The 22,108-nt window shown below is 38.6% G+C and overlaps 1 protein-coding gene across 2 annotated transcripts in view; it reads right to left on the reverse strand.

Moving 5' to 3' along the window:
* Positions 1-22,108, reverse strand: part of Ddx10 (DEAD-box helicase 10) — a 154,694-nt gene that overhangs the window by 61,358 nt on the left and 71,228 nt on the right. The window contains exons 14-15 of one of the 2 annotated variants that reach the window (XM_041638558.1): positions 9,185-9,304; positions 5,993-6,154 (exon numbers count right to left, since the gene is read on the reverse strand). In XM_041638558.1, coding sequence (XP_041494492.1) covers positions 5,993-6,154; positions 9,185-9,304 — 282 coding nt within the window. Of the gene's footprint in view, positions 1-5,992; positions 6,155-9,184; positions 9,308-22,108 lie in introns of both variants that reach the window. The other variant, XM_041638557.1, reaches the window with a different exon arrangement.

The following is a 22,108-nucleotide window of genomic DNA, read 5'->3' on the forward strand; positions in this document are numbered from 1 at the left end:
AGAAGAGGAGAGCTAATCCTTGGACCTAGAATTTCAGATGACAGTGTATCACCTGATACGAGGCACTGAAGACAGAACTCGAGTCCTCTACGAGAGCAGGTTTGTGTTCTTAGCTGCTGACCCATCTCGCCAACCTCTAAATGGTATTTTAAAGATCAGGGTGGGGAACACAACAGTACTTACTATATAAGCTTGGTGGCCTGAGTTCAATTCCCAGAATACAGAGAAAGGTGGAAGTAGAGAATCTACCCCACAAAGCTGTCCTCTGATCTCAGCAAACAGGCCATGGGTGCGTGCTCCCCACCCCATAATGCACTTGTGTGAGCACATACAGGCACGGATAATATAATAATTGGAAAAAGGTTAGGCTTGTGAGCTATTAAAATTCAATGTACATGCAAACCCAGTATTTCCTTTGACATTTTCCTCTACTGACATCAGATAGAAAAGAGATCCACAGAAATGGAAGTGAAGTCATAAGACCAAGACAAGAAAGCGCATGTGAGGGGGTGTGGGGGACACATTAAAGAACAATTATCCTTCAATATTTGGGCAAAACAAAGAAAAAACTATTTAAAATAACTTATTAGAAAACTTTGCATCCTTTGTATCACTCATTCTGCTATTCTCCTGCCTGGAGCTCCTTTATCATAAAAAGCTATTAGCATTCTAGAAAAAGGAAATGGGCTTCAAACTGAAAAGCAGGACAGGAATTAGAATGACAGTAATCCAGGACTTGGAAATGGACACGAGAAGTGCCTGTTCTCTTTCCTGAAACGGGAAAGAACCGTTACTTAAGAGCCTGTGGTGACACCAAAGACAAACGGCTAGACTAGGTACAAATGATACTCAACTGTATTATACTCAATAACTGAGGTCTCCCTTAATTTAATGTAGGTTATATAGTTTAATAAATTACCTTTTAATGTCGTTTTTGAGAACATACTGATACCAAAAACCATTTTATACCATGCAAAAAGAATTTTATCTTTAGTTCTGCCATGCTACAAGTGATTAAGTAAAAGGAAGGCATGAAATCCAATAATAAAAGTAAAATTCACAAGGAGAAGAAAACAGAAAATCGCAATTCAAGGTACAAAATACTCACTTGATAACTACTATCCCTCTCTGACATCTCAGAAACTCTGGGCCCTCACCTTGCATAAAAAGCAGGAACCATGAAATATGGATTCGGTCAGCAGTCAGGACAAGGCATCATGCTTGTTTCACTCTCTGGTCATATACAGGGATTTTGAGATTTAGAAATGAATCTCGTTTTCCAGCACATGAAGAGAGCACAAACCATCTGAATGGATATCAGTCAGCCCTGACAGTTTGGTGCAGAACAGAGTTCCCAGCTAGCGCACGGGACCAGAAGGGGTATCTACTGTCACCTCACCATTGCAGTCACCTCTTTTTCAGGGGTGTGAGGGAGAACCCAGCTCAGTGAAAGTATGTTCAACACATGAGCACACTTTATGATCAGAACACCAATAACTCAGGCACTAAAATCAACAATAAATGGGACTTCAAGAAACTGAAAAGCTTCTATAAGGCAAAGGACACTGTCAATAGGACCAAACAGCAACCTAAAGAATGGGGAAAGATTTTAACCAACTCCACATCCAATAGAGGGCTAATATCTAAAATATATAAAGAACTCAAGAAACTAGACATTAAAAAAACCAAACAATCCAATTAAACAAAAAACTGGGACACAGATCTAAACAGAATTCTCAATAGAGGAATCTCAAATGGCTGAGAAACACTTAAGAAAATGTTCAGCCTCCTTAGCCATCAGGGAAATGCAAATCAAAACTACTTTGAGATCTTTTTTTGTTTTGTTTCACTATAGCTTTAGAGCCTGTCCTGGAACTAGCTCTCCTAGAAGAGGCTGGCCTTGAACTCACAGAGATCCTCCTACCTCTGCCTCTAGAGTGTTGGGATTAGGCCACCACGGCCCACCATCAGGCAGATCTCTGTGAGTGCAAGGCCAGCCTGGTCTAAAGAACAAGTTCTAGGACAGCTAAGGCTGTTAAAGAGAAGCGCTGTCTGGAAAAAAACAGAAAAGGAAAGGGGGGGAAGGGGAGGGGAGGAGAGGGAAAGGGAAGGAAAGGGAGGAGGTATATTTACACAAGGGAGTGTTTCTCAGAGGTTTGAAAAAAGACATGAAATTTGCAGGGATGGGAACTAGAAAAAGAAATTATCCTGAGTGAGGTAACACAGACCCAGAAAGATAAAATATGGTATATAATTCACTTACAAATGGATATTAGTGGTTAGGTAAATGATAATAAAGCTATAACCCACAAATCCAAAGAGGATAGGTAGATAGAAGGGCTTGGGGGGGGTGGATCATGGCTCTCCCTGGAAATGGGAAACATATTCTGCAGGTGGACTGTGGGTGGGGTGGTGACAAGAGCAGGAGGGATCAAGTGGGCAGGGAAAAGTGTACAAAGAGATAGCTGGAACCGGGGAGCATTGGAGGGTGGAGGGTTAAAGCCAGTGCAGTGGAAACGTCCTGGAATCTATGTGACCCTAGTGAGGACTCCTAGTACTGGAGGCTAGATCTAAACTGGCCATCTTTGGAGCCAGGCAAGTTTCCAGTGTGGAACTTGGTGACATTTGGTTAAGTTGTTAGCCAAGGAGGTCCCATGGAGATCCCTAAACAACCCAGGCTGGCACTATAACAGAAGGTCACTCTCCGAAGAGTGTCTGCGGGGTAGGGTCACTGCCACGGACAAATCTACACATTTCTTTGAACATAGAGAGGTCGAGCTGGTCCCTGCATAGAGCCTTCAACCCTACACTCTAATCTTTTTGGCATGAGAAGGTACTCTGCAGGCTACAAAAAGAAAAACCTGGACACTAATGCAGCCACAAAACCCTCCACCTACAGTATGTCCTGTCGGAAGATGTGCTGGGGCAATGGTGTCACAGAATTTGTGGGTGTAGCCAATTAATGTTTGTTTTACTTGAGACCCACAGAATGAGAGAGAGCCATGACCTACATGTCTTGAGGGCCCAGAGACTTGGCTATCAGTGCCTTGTCCAGTCATCATCAGAATAACTTCCTCTGGCCACACTTGGAGTAGGTACAGAGACCCACAACCAGACAGCTTGCAGACAGAGTCTAAATCAAGATTTAGACAGAGTATAAGTCTCCATCAAGCATCCCCCCATTGAATCATCTAAGCTGGACACATGTGGACTTACAGAGACTGAAGGGGCAAGCAAGGAGCTTGCATGGTTCTACACCAGGTCCTCTGTGTACATTATGGCTGTTAACTTGGTGTTTTTGCGAGACTCCTAACAGTGGGAGTGGGTGTATCTCTGCCCGCTCTTGAGATTCTTTTTCTCCTATTGGGCTACCTTGTCCAGTCTCAAGCTTATGTCTTGTCTTACTGTGTATTGTCCTGTCCTCAGTAGCTGTCATCTCTTGGCCTGTTCTTTTCTGTGGAGGAAGCAGGGCGGGGGATGGATCTGGGGAAGAGAAAAGGTGGTGGAGAGTTAGGAGGAATGGAGAGAGGGGAAACTGTGGTTGGATGTACTGTATGAGAGAAGAATCTATTTTCAATTTAAAAAAGAAAGAATGTTCAGGAGTGGTTAGAAAACTTTACGAAGATAACCTGTTCTCTAAAAACAAAAAACCCTATAAATCTGTGCCCCTCTCGGGACCCCAGAACCAAGGTTCTTGAGTGTATACATATTCCATGGCTCTTTGTCTACACAACATGAAGAGGACAGGGCTCTATACAGAAGTCTGGAATAATAGGAACAAGAGCATGCATACAAAGCACTCCCTTCATGGTTAAAGGCTTAAATCTTTACTGAGCTGCTATGAGCCAGCCCTTACGGTGGGTTCTGGATATAGAGAAATGAGCAAAAACAGAAACCTCTGCTCTCTGCTCCTCCACTCCAGTCTCCAGCTATCACAACTACCGCGGGGCATTTACTCTATAAAACAGCAAATAAAAATGGAAGACAAAAAAGTACCTCAAACACTCAGAACTGATGAACTAAAAGAGAATTTTCTTATGTAAATAAGCCTCACTTATGCCTGTTAAATACCAAATGCTTAGGAGTCCCTTGCTCTCATGATGAAATTTCTAACCGTAGAAAAAGTTCTTATAACTATGTCAGCAGGCTTGTAGTCTCCAGTATTGCCTAGACTTTTAATTGGCAACAGTCACTGAAAACTAGACCCTAATACTAGTACATACATTGTTATGCAATGATCATTTAGGAAAAAGTACTAGCCTGGGGCCCTAAACTGTGTGACTAACTACAATGTCTATTTTGTCTTTGAATTTATTTGAGATTAATTATACCTTTCTTTGGAAATATGGCTTCTAGCATTTGTCACCATTGCTTTTCCAAAATCCAAGGCCCACTTCTATCACTTACTACATTTTTATTTTGCTTCAGAACTGCCCTGCTGTGTAAGACAATGTGTCATGGTTTGAGCTAAACAGTTCGAGGTAAAGAGAGTAGCAGGGACCTTAATAAAGGCTCCATTTGTTAAGAAGTAGAAACCTGTACACATTACTTGACCCTTCTATGTCTTAATTTTATACTCTAGAAGGAGGCTGGCCCTCGTATTTCAGAAGTTAATTGTGAGCATGCAATGGCAGGATATATATATCATTAATATATAAAGCATTAATACAGAGCCCAGTTAGGGAACTGCCGCTTGCTACTGTTACTAGTCTTAGTACAATTTCTAAGATGGTTTATTATAGCCTCTCTACTTGTCTTATCACATATGGTTTAAAATGAAGCCACCAGATTCTATATCAAATCATTTCTGTATCAACAACAAATCAGATTTTCTAAAATGTCCCTTTAATTCTTCCCTATTTGTCTAATGTCCATAACTAAGTAGAAAGAGAGTCCGACTTGCACCACTTTGGGGGAATTACATTGTACGACAGAAAAGTAATACCTATTTCCCCCACAAAAATAACAGAAAACTGAACTTTAAGTCACCAGAACCTTATACATATAGAAATATACAATCAAGCAATCAGTATGAAAAGAAATTTAGCTAATAAACTAAGTCTGGAAACAATACCAATGTCCTTCGGTGAGTGATTAATGAAACAAGCCCAAGTCCATCAAAACAATAGAGAAATACTTAGTAAGAAAAAGATAATAAAGAGGGCTGGAAATGGTTCAATGGTTAAAAACATTTGGTACTCCTGCAAAGGACACAGATTTGGTTTCCAGCACCCAATTGGCAACTCACGACAGTAACTTAGCTCCAGGGTGCCAGGGTATCTGATGCCCCCTTCTGGCCAATTCAGTAACTACTCATACGTGTGGTGTACATACATACATTCAAGCAAATACACACATAAAATAAATACAAATCTTTTAAACATCTTTTAAAGAAAATGTCTTTATATACACCAATTTGGTGAATTTTTAGGAAATAATATTAAATGCAAAACAACAATCCCAAAAGGCTATATCTGGTTTCACTTATTAAAATGTTCTGGGAATAATGAAATCCTGGAAATGGAGAACATGGGATGTCTCTGTCGTACTTCCTACAATTACATGTGAAATGCCAATTATCTCAAACTAAGAATTTCAATTATACAGTCAAGCGTCAATGATTTCATTGTTGTCACATGTCATACAGTACATTCACAAACCAGGAGGGCTAAAATATAACCATACAATACAACCTTAAGTAACCACCCTCAACTATGTGGCCCATGATTGATAAGTACATTACTAATTAGCACACAAACTGTACCGTTAAAACACAGTAATGCTATCTGAGTCACATAAACAAAAGCTGATTTCAGTGGCAACTCAGTATTACACAGTCTCCAGAAGAACAAAGGGAACAAATACAGAGCCTAATCAGCCACAAAGAAAGTGTCAGTGAGAACAACGACCAAAGCCATGCTAACAATGCACTTCCAATGAAAAAGAAGCTAGACATATTAGGGACTCAGCTGTAATTCAAAATGAAGCTTACCCGATGCTTTGCTTTAATTTTCTTCCTATATTCTTCTTTGTCGAATTTGTCCTCTTCCTGAAGCCTTTCCTTTGCTTTGTCTAAGTTGATACCACCAGTATCATCTTCTTCCTCCACATCTTTTGAAGCAGATTTCTGAATCTGTGGCCACTGCTGAACCAGCTAAAGACAGGAAAAGTTAAGTATAGGATACAATGGACGGATGTCTACAGAAACAGTCTGCTTCTGAGTATCCATTTAAAATGAGGCATATGGCCCACCCTAAATGCGTTCTTAAACTTTCTCATCAACTTCATAATTAAAGTAAGATGCCATAGAAAAAGCCTACTGCCATTATACACACAAGTATTTGGACAAGGTATTACAGAATAAAAACACTTCCCAAAAACAGCTGTTAATTCTCTGTCCTCCTGCAACTAAGCTCAAACCATCGCACAGAGCAGAAAACTGGGTGACACTGTATCTCATTTGACCTACACCCAGGTACCTAGTATAAGCCTCTAACACAGCTCATCAAAATGCGTTGTTCTACATTCCTGTTTCTTTTAGTAAATCTAATATCCTTATGAGTGTTGTAATAAGAGGAGTGGAGGGACTGCTTTCCACCGCCTGGCTCCCAGTTAGTTTTACCCGAAGTTCCTGGCACCCAGCCGCCCACATGGCTAGCTTTATACCCGAAATAATTACATGGAATCTGTATTCTTTTAAACATTGCCTGGCCCATTAGTTTTAGCCTCTTATTGGCTAGCTCTTACATATTGATCTAACCCATTTCTAATAATCTATGTAGCCCACGAGGTGGCTTACCAGGGAAGATCTTAACCTGCGTCTGTCTGGAGTGGGAGAATCATGGCGACTCACTGACTCAGCTTTCTTTTTCCCAGCATTTTGTTCTGTTTACTCCACCCACCTAAGGGTTGGCCTATCAAATGGGCCTAGGCAGTTTTTTTAATTAATTAACCAATGAAAGCAACAGATTAAAAAGAAATCACTCCCATATCATATGAGTACCTATTATATAGTTTTCTCATTCATCCTCAGAGACCATAACAATATGTGATAATTAAAACTCATCAATGAGTCATGCATATATCAAGTAATATTACATAGTGGAATAACTAACTCTAAAGGAGAAACCTGGCTTGGGTTTCAGAGACTGCTCATAATTCCACACAGTAATTTATGGATAAGAACAAAGTGACAAGCAAATGGATTCAAAAGGAGACTTGGCTGAGTGTTCGGACTTTTTCACTAGTTTAGTGTGTCATGCTAAGTAAATTTATTATTCTCTGGACACTTGTGCCCCTTCTAGATCTATAAAAAAAAAAAGGCAACTCAATAATTTCCTTTGTCTCACACTTTAAAATACAAATTCTAAACAATTTAGACAAAGTCATTCCCTTAACTTAATAGTTTTAAATTAAAAACTGGTTGCCAGAGCATCTAAAACCTATACTTCTAACTTGAAAGTATGCTAAATAATTGTCAGACAAACATAAATTCTCAGATAAACATCTCACAGCCACTCATACATCCTTGGTACTGACACCGTTCTTTAAGGTAAGATTTCCATAATCTTATTCTTTTGGCAGCCAATGGCGGTGGCAAAGGAATTGCATGACAAACTATGTCAGTAATCACTGGGCCCCAACGTTGTGAAAGGGATCCATGGTGAAGAGATAACACCAATACCCAGACATCTCATCCAAGTTGACTCACATAGGGAAATTAATATGCCTTTCTGTGGGCTAAACAAATCACAACCCATCTTTTAGAGGCTCAGAAGTTTCAGTATCATGCATAGTCACAAACAGTTCCTCTTAGTAACAAGTATACATCACAACATTGTACAATTAAGAGATTTATAATCATCTTGGAGTTAATTACTGTAATCTGTGCAGCTGAACTCTGTAGCACAGTAAGCTCATTAGGGTAAGAGCACTAATTTTACAGGGGCTTTAGACATGTCTGCATTCTCCTTTAGCTCACTTCTTGGGTGCACAGTTCTCTACAGTGGTTTTATGACGAATATTTTGCTTCATTTCTATTGGCTTCATCTTCTGCTTCTGGCAACTCTGAACCACACTGCTACTTGTTCTTTTTCAGCTCATTCCTATGCCCCAAATAACAACAAATTCTTTAAATTCAAAATGAAAAAGGAAAATAAACCCCATGGATAGAGGCTATTTCAGAAACATTTCCATAATGATGAAATATATGGTGTGATTCTTTAATCAATATGAAAAGATTATATTTTACTGTAGTAACAGATTACTAAGAATTATTCTGAGTTTAATACATGTTAGGTTCTATGCCCCATTCTAGGAATCCAACAGCAAACAAAATACCTTTCTCTGTAGATAAGTACAAAAGAAAGTTAAAATCATCAAATAAGACTGTGAGGTTATATAATAACAACAACAATAATAATAATAATTCCAGAAAGGAAGAAGGCGAAAAGCAATGAGATTTTAACAGTACTGTGTGATTAGAATGGTCAGGAAACTTGTGCTGGTGAGAATGGGGTCATGAAATGAAATTCTAAAGACCTTCCTAGGCCAGGAATTAGTTTTCATCCTTTGGGTAATTTACTTGATGTCCTAGGTTTACTTGACCATTTGAAAACAAAACAGTAATTCTTAAAATAATGACCTCTTTGAGAATAACATAGATGTATACATTTAGAATCTGGCACAGAAAAAGGAAATATGAGACAGAGGCACCTACATCTGAAATCTAAGTAGAAGGCAGAGAATTCCCTCCATGGCCAGCCCTGCGATGAACATGCACACACAGCACATCTGAGGAAGTGCAAATCGGGCAGTTTACAGTCATGCTAAGATGAGAGCATCTAAGTAGCTGTGCTAGTATTCTTGTGCTTGTTCCCAGGAAACACTCTGATGAATATTGATGAGAAAATCTGCCCCATAAAGAATGGAATTTAACAGCATCTCACTGCTGGTATCATCAGGAAGGACTTCAGTTTACTGCATACGAAAACCCTTGCCCACACCGCACAGCTGATAAAAGGCCTACAAGAAAAAAAGGCCTACAAGAAAAAAAAGAAAAGAAGTGGCCAGCGTGCTCCGGAGATATTTTTTTTTTCAAATAATAAATGGCCAGTCAGCAGGAAAGCCAAGCTCCATAATCCCTAAGACACAGTTCAGAAATAACACATTTACAGAATCTTACCTCCCCTTCATCAGTAAATGTTATTTTCTTATTCACTTTAAAATTTCTCTTCATTACTTTTTTTGCTTCTGCAACTTTGGTTAATTTTTTCTTGACACTGGATTTAGAAGGTTCCTTTTTCTGCTTAAGGAAGAAAAAAAAAAGATTTAGAAAAGTGGTTGCAATATAGCAATAAATTTTCCAAACATGACTATACATTTTATTCTCATTGGTAATCACAAGCACCTAAAACACTGTCCAGAAACTGAACTACTGGCATTTTAACTAACAACTCCCTCAAGACTAACGGGGCTTTACATGTGAACAAGACAGGCACTAGGCAAAACCCTTCATTTTGCTCTATTGCTAAAACTGTGCTATTTAAAATGCTGAAGTAGCTGGGTGGTGGTGGCGCACGCCTTTAATCCCAGCACTCGGATCTCTGGGAGTTCAAGGCCAGCCTGGTCTACAGGAGCTAGTTCCGGGACAGGCACCAAAGCTACAGAGAAACCCTGTCTCAAAAAAGAAAAAAATGCTGAAGCACCAGAAACATCAGGATAAAGCAAGAAACAGTCATAAGATGAAGCTGTTTCCTAGGTAAAGCATAAAGTATTACTAAATTAACAAATTCAAATTTAAATGTCTAGACTAGAAATATATAAACTTAGAGCAAAATTACTAATACAGTGTTTACAATTCAATATTCTTCTATCAGCTATAAGAATTTATTCTAGGGGCTGGAGAGATGGCTCAGCAGTAAAGAGCACTGGCTGCTCTTCCAGCGGACCTGGGTTCAAATCCCAGCACCCACATGGCATCTCACAACTGTCTGTTATTCCAGTTCAAAGGAATCAAACAACCCTCATACAGAAACATATGCAGGTAAAACACCAATGTGCATAGATTTAAAAAATAATTTATGCTATGAATACGGGAAAATATCCTACGACAAACTGAGTCCAAAGACAAAATGAATTAATAGTACTTTAACAGACCACCATAGCATCATACTAAAAATTCAACACTACTGCTTACTTATATTAGTGGACACTGAGTGAGTCACTGAGGAAAGCAATGTAAGAGACCACGGCATGGCTTCTGTGATGAGTAACAGTAAATAAATGATGCTTTTGAAATGTTGGGTAATTCTCCATGAACTAAGGCCAGGACTTGACTAATGCAGTGCAGCTCCCATTACAGGAATAGACAGAAAAAGAAGTCTTTGATGTAAGACTAAAGTTTGCTCAGCAGTTAAGAATGAAATCTGCTCTTCTACAGGGCCAGAGTTCAGTTCCAACACCCATGTTAGGAGGCTCACAACTGACTCTAACTTCAGCTCCACAGGACTGAAGCCTTTGAACTCCGAGGGCACCAGCACATAATTGTACATACACACACATTCATAGAATTTAAAACACTAAAAATAATTTAAATGAGTCTTTGACATAATAGTCAAGAAAATTTGTGGTAAACTCTGCAATTATAAACCATGTGAAGATTAACTATCCTCTATAAATTGAGGATACTAATATCCTATTACTTCCTCACAGATTGTGCGAAGGTTAAGCAATAAATAAAAGTAAACATGCTGTGTAATAAGTTCATGTCAATTTGATACAGGATTATTTCACAGTATACTAGACTGTGGGCTTCTTAGTTTTCACTTCTGTACTACAGTGAAGCACTCAGCAAAGGAAAAAAGAGGAATAAAATAAGAATCGTCAGGTTTTGGGAAGATGCACAACTATGACATTATGATAATATACTTAAGTAGATACCGTCAATGTTGAATAAATTAAAATTAAACACCCTAAATTAAAAACAACCAACTTATTAAGACAGTTTAAAATACATTATTAGCCGGGCGATGGTGGCGCACGCCTTTAATCCCAGCACTCGGGAGGCAGAGGCAGGCGGATCTCTGTGAGTTCGAGACCAGCCTGGTCTACAGAGCTAGTTCCAGGACAGGCTCCAAAGCCACAGAGAAACCCTGTCTCGAAAAACCAAAAATAAATAAATAAATAAATAAATAAATAAATAAAATACATTATTAATATATTTTTAGATATTTTTTCATGTTTTATTATCTTGGCTAGTTTTATGATAACTTCACACAATCTACAATCATCTGAGAAGAGTCTTTCAATTGAGAAAATGCCTTCCTAAGACTGACCTATAGACAAGTCTGTGGCACACTTTGTTGATTCAAAATTGAAGTGTGAGGGTCAAGGTCACTGGGTGATGCCACCACTGGACTGATGACACTGGGTGCTATAAGAAAGCAGGATAGGCAAGCCATGCACAAGCAATGTTCCTCCATGGCCTCTGCAACAGTTCTGCTTCTAGGCTCCTGCCTTGAGTTCCTGCCCTGCCTTCCCTGGACTACATGTTTCCTCCCCATGTTGTTTATGGTTATTGTGCTTATCACAGCAAAAGAATCCTAGCTAAGTTAATGCATACAATAAAATTATGATTTAAGTACAAGTAAGTTGACACTAATGCTTCTGTTATATATGTATTGCTAATAACACTTTATATTTCTTATTCTTGATTTGTGCAATCTATAGTATTTAATTATATTACTTCTCTCAAAAAGTCAATTTATGTTTAGTAAGCTGCTAACATTTAATTCATATATGGCTTATGAGAAGATTTGCTTATCAGATAGATATTAAGATTTATACTACCAAACAAGATTTCTATGAAAAGATTTTTCAAATTATTTTTTCTTAGGGACAAACACTATTCTCCAGCCCTTCCTGTAACTCTGTGGACATTTATAACTGGTGGCATGAAGGCTTTACCTACTGTGCTTACTCCTCCCACTCTCTACCACTACCTCTAAAATAAACATGTATCTTCTCTGTAAATATTATCATCCTCATTTCCTATCTTACTTCAGGGAGTGATGAGATGGAAGAAAAACTAAACTGAAAGACACTAAAGCAATGGCAACTTCTTTACACAGATAAGGTGCGTGTAAACGCGCTACAAACACGGGGAGTAATTAAGTTCCGCTTCCTTCAGCCTACTCAGAATTCCCACACATTTTCCCTCACAACGCTTTGCCAGAGGCCTCTTCCAACTATCACTAGGATCTGCAACTTCATTATTAACTTCTAGTACATCTTTGTAGCTTTATGGTGAGAGACTTCTGGAGTGCCCTATTTTCTGCAATCAACTTTCTTGCAATGATAGAAAAACTCAGAAAGATCAACTCATATAATTATTGTATCAACATATAACCATAATTAATAAACTAGAAGTATTAGGAAGTAGTGTGAACAAACTTTCCAGGGTGATGGTATTTCCTACTACTTCGATAAAAGTTTGAGCTATATAAGGATATTTTTGAGAAAAACTATCAAATGTTTGTAATTCTAATTTGTCATTTCCTTGTATGGTATGAGAATTTATTCATCAAAAGATACTGTCAACAAATATTGAAAACCAGCTAATACTATGCAGTCTGAAACATACAGAAAAATGTAATGACATTGGGAATGTACTCAAAAATGTGTTCAATAGATGGCAATATGATAAAGGAAATACTGTAGATGGTTTTTCAGGTGACAGGTATATTTGTATCTAATAATATAGCTGCAACTTCTCTGAATATTTAAAAATACTCTTAGTAAATACAAGAATCCAGTCCTTATGAACAGAAAGAGAACATCAGAACACACATTCCTAATGCCAAGAACAGACAGAATGGAATAAAGTCAGCAGAGAAGCAGTGCACTCCAGTGACACTGGTATGGCTCATGAAACCAAAGACTTTATGGGGTAAAAAAGGAGGTATTTGTTTTGGCCACTGAATGGTCTCTTGGTTTCTAAAAGGGACAATGCTTGCTCTATTTTCTTCCCTCTCAAAAAAAAAAATTCCCTTTATTAAACAAAACATTTTAAGAAAGCCACTGAAAAAAGCAACAGAAGTGCCAATATTGCTGAGAAGAGGCTTCTATTACCCTGTTAGCTGCTGACTTGCCTCTAACATTCAATCACTCAAAAGTGTACTACTGAGTACACAACACAAGGCATCTGTGCCCCTTAGATTTCAAGTGAGATAACCAAAACAGGGAAAAAGTCTATTTGGGCACACAATTTTATAAAAAGTTTCAGTCCAAGATGATGGCCTGAATGCTTTGGACAAGACAAAACACTTAATGAGGAGGGCAAGGCCATTCTTTCCATGATCAAGAAGCTAAAAGATGAAGAGGAAAGGGTCTGGGTGGCATTACTCCCTTCAATGTCATGACCTCAATGACCTAAAGCAAAGAAATTCACACTAACCCCTACCTCTTTACTTAAAGGAACCACTACCAACTGAGAGCAATACTCTAAGAATCAAGCCTTTACCACATTTACTTTTGGAGGGCAGGGAAGATCCAAATTATAGCTCTATCAGAGCACACAGTTGAGATCCAACAGTGCAAGCTTAGTGGTTTCTTGGGCTTCTAAGAGCCTAACTGATAATGATACAATAATTACTGAACACTAACTATTGAATCACAAGCACAGTAAGTGCCCAAATAAATATGCAAGATCTTATCTTACAAAAAGGAGAAATCTTTAAACTTACAGGAAAACACTAAGACATGTGTACTACTATGTGAACTTAAACACCATTTAAGTTCATTGGTGGCATTTTTCAAAATTGGTTTTAAGAGAGGGTGTGAATGGGTAGGTGTGTGCATGTGTACATATCTGCACATGCATATATATATGTAGGGATGAGGGTGAGCTCGCCAGCAAATTCCCATCTGGAGGTGAGAGGTTGACTTACATCACTGTCACTCTCCATCTTATTTCTATGAGGCAGGGTCTCTCGGTGAACTTGGAGCTCACCTCTTTGGAGCATAGCCAGAAAGCCCCAAGATCTGCCTATCCCCCCTTCCATCCTGCACTGAAATTTATAGGTAGACACCCCCCCCCCACACACACACACACTATATACATGGCTTCTATGTGGATTCTAGGAGGTCCAAAATCAGGACCTTGTGGGTGCAGAGCAGGCACTTTACCCACTGAGGTATATCTCCAGTTCCAGTGCTATTCTTTTCAGTACTAATTTCAGCAGGTATGTTTTCTATTGGTGTGGTAAAACACTAACCAAAACCAACTTGGGAGCCTGAGCAGGAACTGAAGCAAAGACTACAGAGGCAGGCTGCTTACTGACTAGCTTACTCAGACTGCTTTCTTACAAACCTAGGACCACCTGCCTAGGTGTGGCACTGCCTAACCTAATAAATTCTCAAGTAAGCATTTCTATTATCTTAACTTAAATGTTTTAATAAAAGTAACTTCCAATATATTACCAATACAATTTATATTTCCCTTTTCTGTCAGTCACATTCCAACACCAAAATTTTACTCAAATTATTTCACCTTATTTTTCTCTATCTTCTCATCGATTTCCTGTTAAAAATTAACCATAAATTTCCTGATTTAAAAAACATTCTTTATAGAGGTTCAGCCTATAAAACTCCTTAAATATTTCACTGCTTCCAATAGTTAAGATAAAATCCTAATCTGTTCTCTAGAGCTAATCCTGTTTTCATCCCATGTCCTGATTTTAAGATCGTGTGTCACGATCAACTAAATTCATCTTCCTCTACCTCTTACACTCTTAAATGGTTCTGTTTACCTTTTCATTCTAAAACATATAAGGCGAATTTTCATAGCCCTATAATTACCCTTTACTAGGCTATTTTCTTTAATTCACTTAAATTGTTACAGAAACCAGTTTAGTCTGGATGTAACCACACTAAAATAGTTAAAGCATTAGAGTGGTATTTGGAGCTTTGTAACTAGACACAGGCATCATGAGTGCCAGGTTATTACACTGTGAGTGGAAAAGCTGATCCCAACTGCCCAATAACTCTTGTTGGGGGTGGGGTGGGGGGCGATAGCAGCGCTCTTCTTTTACATTCTTATGATTTAATTTTTGTTTTGTTTTGTTTTTTTTTTTTTTTTTGAGACAGGGTTTCTCTGTGTAGCTTAGGAGCCTGTATTGGAGCTCACTTTGTAGACCAGGCTGGTCTCGAACTCACAGAGATCCACCTGCCTCTGCCTCCCGAGTGCTGGGTCTAAAGGCATGCGCCACCACCTCCTGGCATGATTTCATTTTTAAGCTCCACATTAACTTTTCCTTCACTAAAACAATCTTTACTCTCTACTACCATGGCAGGCCCTATACTAGATTCCCCATAATATAAAAGTGTTTTCACGGCTGGCCATGGTGGCCCAGGCCTTCGTGTAACCTTAGGTATTTGGGAGGCTGAAGCAGAGTATCAAAAGCACAGGCCAGCCTGCGTTACTTAACCACACTCTGTCTTAAAAAATTTTAAAGTGTGAAAAGGGCCATTCCTACTCCAATAGCAATGTTTAGAGATGCTCACAAGGCCCAGCATTTGACATACCATTATAGGTTCTCTAAAATACAGACAACGAAAATGGCTGTCTGGAACTCCTGGTAACAGAATTGTTCATCTTTTCCAAGAAGCTTGGGAAGGCACCAAATTCCATATGTGGTGTGTGTCCAAGGAGACTTTGAGGAGTTTGTGCTCTGAGACCTAAAGTCCTCATGACATTTCCTAAACAACAATGCTAGCAGGGTATAGGATGATTCCACTTGTGGTAAATGTGTTCATGACAGGATCTAGAGAATGTTCCTTATTGAGGAGCAGAAAACCTTCGTTGAAGGCACAAATACAGGTCAGAAAGCTAAGTAAATATTATGCTTTGTTTTTTTTGAGACAGGGTTTCTCTCTGTAGTCTTGGCTGTCCTGGAACTCACTCTGTAGATCAGGCTAGCCTCGATCTCACAGAGATCTTCCTGAGATCCTACTTCTGCCTCCTGAGTGTTGGTATTTAAGGCGTGCACCACCACTGCCCAACTAATATTAAACTTTTTAAGATAATAAAAATCAAACCTTGTTCTGTGAAAAAAAACATTCAAAATAGTTTAAAATTTAAAAAGTATCAAAAGGGTTAGGAGTTTAGCTCAGTGGTAGAGCATCTTTCTAGTACGTGCAAGACTCCAGGTTCAACCCCCAGTACTCTGTGTGTGCCTGTGAGTGTGTGTGTGGAAGTAAAGGGGAGGAAGTAAAGAGGAAGTAAGAAAGAGGAACTCAAGAGGAAGAGGAGTCCAAACATATCAAACTCTGGAGCAGTTTTGAATTTGTTGTTTTTCTGCCTTGGTTGCCTCTCCAATAGAATTTCAATTTTAGCTTCTTTTCTTCTAGGCTGACTAGAGGAATAAAATGTCATGATGTCTTACACAGTGCCACAAGTTCTGGCCAGTGCTCATGAACTCAAATCTCCATCCCTGCCTTCTGCCTGTGTTTTGGTTTCCCAAAGCTTTAATAGGAGATCTTCCTACTGAGAGTGATGATTGACAAGGGGTTAAAATTCCTGTGAGCTGCTCTTTAAACACAGCCAATAGTAAAAGTTAATTATGAAATTATAATTAAATAAATTGTACTGGAAACAAGGCCAGAGTGCCTAGGAATGTAAATAGAATGCTTGAGGCTAGAGTTTGCATCATGGCATTAAAAAAAATGAAGGCAACACAAGCTATGAACTCTACACATCCTGATGACCGACCCCATTTTCCTGTGGACTCTATTCTAGCAGTTGTTTAGTGTGATGCATTTGCTGGTTGAAATACTACATAATAACATGTAATCTCAACTGCTGTTCAGTGGCCTGTGTTGCATCATTGCTTTGGTCACAATTGGTGTATTTACACCTTTCTAATTGGCAATTGGCACTAATCAGAAGCACCTTGGCCCTGCAGTGCTGTTGCTAAGCCTTGTTCCACAGCTCTGACCCCAACTCTCCTCGCTCCTCTTGCTGATCCTCGCTCTGGAGAGGCAGTCGAGTCCAGGCAGAGAGGCTTCTCCACCAGGATTAATGAAGAAATAGAGGTTCACACAGAAGGAGGCAGTCCTGTGGTTGAGTGTCACATACAGAATGACACAGCCACCCTGACACTGTTGGTCCAGGTTATAGAAGAGAGCTGGCTAAACATGAGCCTATGAGCTAGCCAGAGTGTGATTGATCAGCAAGCTTTAATCCTCCAGAGTTCCTGCCCCGACATCTCTCAGTAACAGACCACAACCCAGAAACTTAAGCCAAATAAACTTTCTTGCTCCAAGTATCTTTAGTTCATAGTTATTTAATTACAGCAACAGAATCAGGAAAATAGGACAGATAGAGATGGGAACACACACATTTTAAAGGACAATTTAATTCTGATATTACATATGGATGAGTAGAAACTAACTCGAGATTATACAAACACATCCATGATAATATAATCATATAATCAAGTGAGATTTAGGCAATCAGCATGTGGATGAATATTTTAAAAGAATTTCAATTTGCTAAATTTTAAATATAACTAATAAAAAAATTGACTTGCTTTATTATTTTAAGTACAGAGAAATATGTGCTCTTAAATTTATTCATTATCACAAAAATGCATACAATTTTGATTGTTGGCTGTTTTTAAAAGCATATATTATGCATTTTAAGTCAGTTTTATGAATTATAAAATCTGTTTATAAACAATAAATGGTTATATTTTATGACTACTATTTTTACTGTTACAATTTAGATATTACCATTTGTATTTTTAAAATATGCTACAATGCACTTAGTGGATAGATTTTTGAAGAGCACAAACAACAGAGTAATATCTAAGACTACCAAATTATCACTGTGTTGATTATAACATAAATGTACTTATAAATCAATGCAGGTAATGAGCTCTATTATTTCACACAAAAAAACTATGAAATACTAATATCCTCCTTCAAGTGCAACTTTCTGAGACATACAACTCTATTTTAAAAGAGATATTCAGAAAAAACAACAGCCAACTGAAAGTAAAGATAGCTTATTTGTTAAATGTAAATGATACCAATTACAGGAGAGTTTGCTGGTACACCACGGCAAAAATTAAGCTTATTTCAAAAGCATAGTAGCAGTGCGAAGGCAAAGTAGCAGTGTGTAATGATTTAACAAACCCTGGAAAATAACTAGATTTGTCTTAAAGCCTTAGTTATTGATTTTCTTGCCTATTCCACAAATAGTGTCTAGTATATTAGGCAAAGTCTACAGGCAACAGCCATAGGAAAATTAATGAGCAAGCTGGTTGTGGACCATTAAAGCAAAATATGCAGTCACTTCCATAAAAGAAAAACAGGAATACAGCAGCACGCTTACACATAAGAAACATTAGGATAAAATAGTCATTTCTATAGTTAAAGAACATCAACAAACATGAAGATCTTTCCATATAAGAACAAGTCAGGAATGCAACTAACATAGAGTTTAGTCATTTTTTAATTGGGAGACTAGCATTAAACATGAGGAAATCAAAGAGATGAAACTATTCCATGGAAAGAAAACGTAGTGCCTTCACAAACAAGTCTAAAAAACAAAAAAATTATGTTATTGTGAAATCTAAAAATATAACACTGCTAAAAACAAGTAAATTTGGAAGCTATCTTCTTCCAAAACTATTCTTTAAATGAAACATATTTAAACTAGAAATATATCTTTGATGTCTATATTATGCTTGCTACTTTCAGCAAAAGTAACTACAATATAATTAATAGTTTTGCAAAAAAATTATAATAAGTTATATGATATTTATTACTTAAGGAAGGGTTTTACAATATTCATAGTGAAATAATTTTACTTATTATTATTCTTTTCTTAATTAACACTTTTTCACTTATTTTACATACTGGCCATAGTTTCGCCTCCCTCCTCTCCTCTCCTCTCCGTTGCGCTCCTCTCCTCTCCTCTCCTCTCCTCTCCTCTCCTCTCAGTCCCCCCACTTCCCATCTACCCCTCCACATCCACTCCTCCTCAGTCTCCACTCACAAAATGGCAGGTCTCCCATGGGCTTGGACAAAGCATGACACAGCAGGCTGAGGCAGGACCGAGCTCACAAAATTTTAATGAATACAATCTGGGGAGCAGGTGGGACTGACTGCCATAGGCATAGGTCTCCCATTAGAGGACAGGTACAATGTCAGGAGATCTCCTCATTAGCTTGTGTAAAGTACAGTTAAAATAGAAGCATGCTTCAACATACTGTACAGCTTGGTCCTGGCATAAAAACAATTCATACACAATGAAATATGCCACTTTAATCACTAGAGGTTTATTTATACCTTGTCTATAGCAAAAAGAGCCAAAGGTGACGACCCAATAACTTTGCCTTTTATTAATAAGCTTGTGCAATCACCTTACCTTACATGTGAGCACAGCTAATAACTTTATTCTTTTTAATGCAGTATGTCAATAATTACAAGAAATCACTAATTATATAACTAAAGTGATATGTATATTCTTGTGGTTGTATTATGCCACATAGAACTCTATTTGACTAGCATGTGAGAGATACAGAATCCCCTACAGACTTAATATCATCAGCCATGTTGGAGTAACTCATATGTCAAAAGCCAATCGTTAGCAGCTAAAGGTAGTATCTTGGAACAATAAAAAGACTATTACATACTGGGATGTTAAAACAACAGAAAGTTAATTTGCACATATCTAGGGTAATAAATATGAGACTGGGATGGAGAAACGTCTCAGCTGTTAAAGCTAGGCTCACACAACAAAATTATAAGAATTATGAGAGTAAGGTTATGAGAAATGCAATTCCTTGTGAAGATCCTCAATGTTCTTTGTAGACAGAGGCTTTCTTGCTATATTCTGATATGGACATTCAGTCCACAATATGTAGCCTGCAACCACCAGCCAGTAAAATGCTCAGTTATACTGATGCCAAAGAGCACCAAAAGTCCATTCTATGCCAATTGAGCCCCAAAAAGAAAAAGTAAGCTGGCAAATGCTTGATAGCAAGTTCGTCAAAGGATCGTGAGTGAAGATCCAGTTAACCCATGCTCGAATGTCTGGCCACAGAAAACATGAAACGTTAAACATTCTGTTTTTAATTATTCCATTTTATTCATCTATTTATTGTGTGGGTGTGAGGGGGGAAGGGAGGGAGAGAAAGGGAGAGAGGGACAGAGAATGAGAGGGAGACTGTATGCATGTATAGGTGTCTGCCTGCATTAAAGGGGGGAGGGAGGGAGGGAGGGAGGGAGGGAGGGAGGGAGGATAGGTGCATGCATACACACACGGGGGGGGGGGCACGTGTGGCTGCATGCATGTGCACCACCTATCAGGATGCATATGCAGAGGTCAAATGACTACTACTTGTAGGAGCAGTTTTCTCCTTCCACCTTGTAGGTCACAAGGATGAAACTCAGCTCATCAGGTTTGACTGCAAATGGTTTTAACTGCTGAGACATTTATCAGGCTCTAAACATGTTATTAATGCTAAGTTTGTGATGATAATATAAAGCACAATATGGAACTAATAATATATCTTTGAATAGTTCTCTAGTTCAATCCTAATTTCTTTTGTATATTTGGACTAATATAATATGTAATACCCTCCAAGTTAACTATAATGGACAGATATTTATGGTCCATTTATATTTTAGTCACAAATCTTAAAACCAAGCAAAAATAAAAATAGAGCCACCATAAACTATCTTCAAAACAAAGCCACCACGAGTGTAATGTTCTACAAAGGACTAAGGTATAAGACCTAAACGTCAGAGGAATAAGAAGAGCTCACATAACCCTCACTAAGTGGAAAAAGGGACCAGAGACAGTGGACAAAGACGGCTACTTCCACACTTGAGCACTTGTTCCTTAGCTTGAGCCCAGATTCCCTTAACTTACTAAAGGGTAATTTTTATAAAGATTGTTTAAAAGTCAAGTTTTCTGCTAAAAGTAATATGAAATTTGCACATTAGTTTTTAAATGAGGCAGCCAGTGAGATAGCTCAATCAGTAAAGTGCTGAGGATCATAGTTCAGATCTCCAGAATCTGATTTTCTTTCTCTTTGTGTTGGGGGTGGGGGGGTGTGAGTTGGTTTATGAGATCCTGGGTCCTATAAGGGAACTTACCACTATAGACTTCCTAAATAGACATGTGGTCAAACTGTTCTAAATATTTGTGTTTATACCCATCAATCAGTGCTGCATGAATCTTGTCCAGAGGAGCTTCTCTCCACAGCAAACAACAGTTAAAAGAGACTAAACTGATCAAGGTGCTGAGACTGGGTGTTGAACACTTAGTCCTAAACAAAGCCTTTATACCACCATCATTACCACCCCAGGTTCAGGATATCACAAAAGGAGGGTGGACAAAGTGCTAGGGGATGGTGGGGGTGCTGTGAAATACTGCCTTCTACAGACATGATGGTCACAGGGCTCAGGAATCCACACCAGACCAAGCCAACAGGAACAATCAGCACTCCAACAGCACTCATTGGACCCAGTGAACTTGGGGGGGGGGGGGGAGAGCAGACATCACGAAGACAGGAAAAGAGGTTCGAGAGTCTCCAGGAACAGTTGGTAAAAAGTAAAATCAAAGAACATTGTACATGTGTATGAGATTGTCAAATTAAATAAAAGATGTTTCTAAGCCACTGCGGGTCTGTAACCCTGCACTTAGGAAGCACAGGAAGGATGATCCCTGGGACAGCTGGTGAAAGCAAGTTCACCAGAATCAGTGAGCAAAAGTTCAGTAAGAGACCCTGTCTCAAAAATCAGGCTCCGAGTGATAGCGTAGGCTTGTGGTCTACACACACACACACACACACACACACACACTCACTCACACAAATGTAAAAGTACATATTAATTATATCTTATGTGAACTCAAGAAGACATACATAATGTGTGCCTTTGATATGTGAAAACGCAATGATTAAAACAAAAATTCTTGCTGGTTGCAATGTTCTAAAATAATGCTCCTGATAAATACTACTCATCCAGCAGACCCTGAGTAACAAAGGTAGCAAAAAACTTGCAATACTGAATCAAGTCTAATACACTGGGA

The sequence above is a fragment of the Microtus oregoni genome, unplaced genomic scaffold (genome assembly GCF_018167655.1).
Source record: "Microtus oregoni isolate MIOR12 unplaced genomic scaffold, Mior012 000055F_ref0000237, whole genome shotgun sequence".
Classification (NCBI taxonomy): Eukaryota; Metazoa; Chordata; class Mammalia; order Rodentia; family Cricetidae; genus Microtus; species Microtus oregoni.